This window comes from Metopolophium dirhodum, chromosome 1 (genome assembly GCF_019925205.1).
Source record: "Metopolophium dirhodum isolate CAU chromosome 1, ASM1992520v1, whole genome shotgun sequence".
Lineage (NCBI taxonomy): Eukaryota > Metazoa > Arthropoda > Insecta > Hemiptera > Aphididae > Metopolophium > Metopolophium dirhodum.
The window spans coordinates 107,894,749-107,900,628 of NC_083560.1; the positions used below are offsets into that span (position 1 = coordinate 107,894,749).

At 24.7% G+C, this 5,880-nt stretch overlaps 1 protein-coding gene across 1 annotated transcript; it reads left to right on the forward strand.

The window, feature by feature from the left end:
- Positions 1-428: 428 nt before the first annotated feature.
- Positions 429-4,463, forward strand: LOC132937486 (uncharacterized). The gene is made up of 10 exons (XM_061004310.1): positions 429-504; positions 1,392-1,548; positions 1,636-1,774; positions 1,878-2,034; positions 2,350-2,458; positions 2,517-2,601; positions 2,667-2,849; positions 2,922-3,152; positions 3,225-3,373; positions 4,415-4,463. Exons 1-10 carry the CDS (start codon positions 429-431, stop codon positions 4,461-4,463), a joined length of 1,335 nt encoding a protein of 444 aa, XP_060860293.1.
- Positions 4,464-5,880: the final 1,417 nt, after the last annotated feature.

The following is a 5,880-nucleotide window of genomic DNA, read 5'->3' on the forward strand; positions in this document are numbered from 1 at the left end:
GTTTAGTAAAGTTTAATGTTTCCGGTTAAATTTCTAATGTAGAAAATAATGTTGCCTATTGATTTTATAAGCACTATCTATTATTAGTTGGAACAGAAAAGAATTATATTTTTATAACATAGACATTAATAGAAGAAGAACTGCTCATTTAAATAATATTTTGCAGATGGTTATTGTATAAATGAGTTTGATAAAAGTTAATATTATATACATAAGTGAAATTTAAGAACTAAATTAAACAAAACAAATTTTAATTTAATATTGTGGCTACTAATAATATACCTTATGTATTGTTTATTCCAAGATGAATGCATCATTTACATATTATTCTCTGATATTTACAATTTAGTCAATTTAGAAAACGTTTAAAGAAATGTAATAACAATTAATTTATAAATATCTAACAATAGCATTCTAAAACAATGGATATGGATAATATTATGAATAATCAACATCAGAGATTGAGTCGCATGGATAAAAAGATAACTTTACAAATAACATCAGGTTTAACCATTAAAATTAAAATTATAAATCATATTACTGAGTGTAACAAACTGCGAAATACTGAATTGTTTATTGTTATTTCTTGAGACTTGAGTTCAATTAAGTATTATTACTATAAATAATACAACCCACAGATTAGAAGAATGATATACTTCATTAATATATATTTTATAAAATTAATACCTAGGTGGTAATTAGACGGAATAAAAATAAAATAAAATATAATATAATATGTTAAGTTAAAATTATGGTTTTTATTTTGTTGCTATGGAACTACTAACTCTGAAATATGACAATGTAAATTCCTAAAAACTGGAATTAATATTTTAATAATATGACAACTATAAAACTATTTAATTAATATAATATATATCATGATAATACAAACAACATGGTTTGATTGCAAAAGTCCAGATTTGGTTCATGTCCACGCAATAAGTCACTTGCTTACCCGTATTATCATAATATTTTCAATTATTATTACTATACACTATGTATGCTTCATCACGTGTTTATCGAAGGATCTGACCGTCAAAAAGTTACGATCATACTTTGTTGTTTATAATATCATGAATCACGATATAGATAATCTTATCTATGTATAATATATTATTATATGACAGTTGATTTAATAAGATATTTAATTTATTCTAATTCTCTGATTAAAATATTATAATATTACATTCATTGAGATTTAGATTTTGAACAAGTGTTTATCATTTAGTTGGGGATGTCAACAAAATGTTTTATTAATATAATAATTTAATTTAGAGAAAATAAGACTGAAAGGAATAAACGAATTATTCATTTAAGTTATAAACATCAATTATTCAAAAAATGAATTATTATTATACCTAACTATGTAATATACAATTTTTACTTTTAAGCCTTTGGATTTGGTTTACTTAGAGGATCTGTTGTAATACATGCAACATTTATGAGGCAAAAATTGATAACACCTGAAATTTTAGTAAAACTTGAAAGAAAAGAATTGAAAATTAATTCAGATAGTATATGGCTCATGGATAATGCTACATTGAAAAAGTAAAAATTATTATTTGATTTGTCTACATAATAGAAACTTACTAAGTACTAATAAATAATAAATATTATTTCATATTATTACTTAAGGTCAAAAATGTTTAATACATCTATAAAAATTGAGTGCTTTTATGTCCCAATAAACAAATCTAATCCAAAGGAAACACTTGGTTACCTATTATTAAAAGTGAAAGAAGCACAAACTATTGATCCAACATCCAATGACCGTGTAAGTAATACTAATTTCATATTTCCATACATAAGCATATGTTATTTAATAAATTATTGTTCATTAGATACCGATAGTTTTAAAATAAATTTTCTAATTTTAGATAGAAAATAAACCATACAAATTAATAGGATCAAAACATGGTAGTTATTATCTTAATTTATCGTTACGAATTGAAGATTACAATGAAAAAGCTATCGAAAAATCAACTGAAAAAATTAAAACTTTAAGACCAAAGATTAAAAATGATTTGAAAAAAGGTACCTTATATCTATTTAATCACATATTATAATATTAAATTGATAGCCATTGTAATTTAATAGCATAATAGAATAATATTACAATCAAAATTCAAAACATTCAAAAGTAAAAGTTGATCAATACTACTGCAGTACCTACCTCTTACTGTAGGTAACTAATGATTGATTAATATGTACTGGCATAGTTTTAATATTAAAACATTGATACCAATAATTTAAAAACTGTCTAAATTTACAACTTCTATATTATATAACTCACAAATACAATAAATTAATGTTAGGTATCATTATATCTTAATTTTTTTTCTTTTTCAGTAGAAGAAATTAAACATTTTGAAGAAAACGTTGAACTAGTTTTACCAAAATCTGTTGTTAATGATTTACCAGAACAAATAGAAAGTTTACCAGAAAATAATAATTCTCAGTACGTTTCAAATAGAATTATCAAGATTTAATATTAATTAAATAATATTTTGCTTTAGAGCGATATTTACGTGTATTCAAAAAAAATTAATTGAAGAATTAGAAAATTGGAAGGACAAACAAATGCTATTATTTAATGAAAAGGTTATTATTTTATTGATACTGTTGATAATATTTACATTACAATTTATTTTATTATGTTTATATAGATGAAAACAAAAGAAGAACAACTGTTAAAAGATTTTAATGATAAATGGTCAGATGATAGAAAACGCATCGAAGAGAAACTAATCCATGCTATGTCAAAATGTAAAGAATCAGCTGAAGATTTGGAAAAAAGATCTGACATGTTAAAAGAAAGGGATGCTATAGTTACAGCCAAAGAACTAGAAGTATGACAATCAATTTGGTTTTTTAATTGTTTTTTTTTTCCTGTTAAAATATAGTATAATGAGGTTTTATAGTTTACCTGCCAAAAAGAAAGTATAGAAAATAAATACATTGGTTTAATAAATAATATGCAGTCTTCCAATATGCAAACAATTAATGAGTTGTATAATACAATTTCTGAATCGGAAGCTAAACTGCATAGATCAGAAAAACTTAATATTTTATTAAGAAAAGAAAATGAAGCGCTGAAATATGATATTGATACAAATTGTGGCTTACTAGTACAAGAATTAGAGAAAAAAATTGTATGTTATTCAAATTCTGTAAGTTATAGAAACGTTCTAAGTATATAAATATTAAATAAAAATTATTTTTAGTCAAATCTAAAGTGTAAAATTGAAGAAGACAATAAGTCTTGTATGTTCTTCAAAGAGAGGTGGATAGCATCTGTAAGAAAAATTAACCAACTGTATACCAAATTTCATAAAACTAAAACCAATAAACATTTGCTTAATGATAAACAAAAGTAAATAGTTATAATTATAATATTTTATAAATTTAATAAAAAATAGTTTTGATATTTTTGAAAATTAACTTGTTTCCTGTCATACAACCGCCGGCGTCCACTCAGTATCAGAATATAATAGTATTTTTGTGTACATCTGCGCTTGCACTTTGTTATTATCTAAAAAACATTTTTAATTTTTTTTGACGTCATGGTAAAATTTTGCATTAAATTATACAGCGACGTACACACGGGAGAGGGGGTTGTTGAGTTAAACTTCAAACTCCCCTTGAAATGTCGTACTATATGTATGGTTGAATAAAATTTTTAAAATATTTTGATACATATACATATTATTCATACAATTTTTTTTACTTAAACCCTCCCATTGAAAATATGTGTGTACACCACTGAAATTATATATTAGTTATATATTACACTTTAAAATGTATCAAATTTAGCTACATAATATACAGGATGTCCCGTGAGGATATACCCATTAGCCGTAGAGCCCACCTGCTGCCCGGACAAAACCCGTTTTTTTTGCCGTTTTACCTATAAACTAAAAAAATTATTGAAAAAATGAAATAAGTGAAAATAAAATTTTGAAAAGTCAAAATGTTCACAAAAATAAAATCTAAAATATGGCTATCTTCAATTGTTTGAAAAATAAAAAATTAAACTTTTACTAAAAAAAAAATAAATTAAAAAATCAAATATGTATATAGCCTTGTCTCTGTGAGTCTAATAAAAAAAAAAAAAACAAATTTATGATATATTTATTATCTCAGGAGATATCGCAATGGGTAAATCCTCGCGGGACACCCTGTATTCTAAATAAAAAATAATAATTTACATCAGACTGCGTGGCGTCAACAATATAACATGGTTCTGTAAAAAAACAGCCATGTTATGCGGGCAATCGCATGGCAGTGAACGTGTAAGAGATTCGATAAACTTTTAATTTTTAAATTACAATATAGAACTTATATTTTATTTTAGTTTTTATATTAATAATAAAAATTATACCTATATTACCGTGTATCTTACAATATTTTTCAGTATTCAAAACATGTTAACTAACCAATTAGAAGAACGGAAACAAGACTAACAACAATTGAGAACACTTTTCAATGATTTAGATAATTTACGACAGGATATGATCAACACTTATTATTATTTGGACTTATGAAAAACTTATATTGTAGAATAAATAATTTAATACGAATTATATTGTTTATAAAAAAACAGCTAAAGTTTATCAAGAAATTTTTAATTATTTTTTTATTAATATTCTGGGTTTTAATTAAATTTGTTTGGTTTTTATTTTAATTTTAAACTGTTATATTATTAAAAAATAAGAGTATTTTTAAAAAAATATATTGAACTGTCAATCTTTATATAAATTAAAAATCTATCTAATTCATAAATGTATTAGTCCCTGACAAAAAGTAGGTAAAAGTTCATTCTTTCTCTACTATTCAACAACATAAATCTATTGTGTAATGTTTTCTATCATCATGCACTCGTTATTCAATCACTCAGAGCTGTTCAAAGTAAGTATAAGCTGAAAAACTTTTATTTGGGGAGTAAAGATGAAAAAAAACTAGTAATATCTTCTGTAAATACACATGATAAAAATTAAATAAATACCTGTCTTCATCATTTTATTTTAGATTCTGAGCGGTGCTATGAATGTATTTATTTTATAATGATGTGTATTGTTTTGTTTTATTTGTGTCTGTGTATTTTATTAGCGATATTTATTCGAAAATAAACGAGTAGAATTGAATATTTTCTAGGCACTTCAAATATTTTGTTGATTCAACTTATTTGGTTCACAGAAATATTTATAGTTTAAATATAACAGCTACCTACCGATGTAAGATCGGTAATGTTTTAGTTGTTCGTAAAGATAAGATTTGATGTTTGAGTAAAAATTAGGTACAATAATGAAAATAAAAAATAGGTACCACCTACCTGCGACCTGCAACCATTATGGGCACATTCATAAAGAAAATTAGTTGTATACAAACAATTTATGTACAAAGTGGTCATAAGTAGATATTCTAGCATTGCAAAAAGTAGAGAAAAAAATTAACCATCCCCCCCTCCTTTAAAAACAAATGTACGGCTACAGCACTGCATAATAGTATTATATTAACAACAAACTAATTTTCAATAATTTTTAAATAATTTAAAAATAAAGAGCCACCACACACCGTTGCCTTATCTAAATTTTGAATTATACTATAACTTACCAGAATATAAATTGTAAATATGAAACACTAAACTTGTTAAGATCGGCACGGTGTTAATTATTAACATTTTTTCAGCATCTAATAAAAGATTTATTTAAACGGCGCAACCCATTTGCGCCCGAACCCATTTATCGTAGCCCTTTTGCGCCCCAAATCATAGCCCGTATGCGCCCGATTCAGATCAGGTGAAAATCGTGCAACGTTGCCATTTATTGAGTATATTGGCGTGTAACTATAAAATCTAAAACAATATTTGATCGTTTCCCA

Coding starts and splice junctions, on each gene's coding strand:
- LOC132937486 (XM_061004310.1), top strand. CDS start 429: ATGGATAATATTATGAATAATCAACATCAGAGATTGAGTCGCATGGAT. Junction 2,459..2,516: donor CCAGAAAATAATAATTCTCA/GTACGTTTCAAA, acceptor ATTTTGCTTTAG/AGCGATATTTACGTGTATTC. Junction 2,602..2,666: donor TGCTATTATTTAATGAAAAG/GTTATTATTTTA, acceptor ATGTTTATATAG/ATGAAAACAAAAGAAGAACA.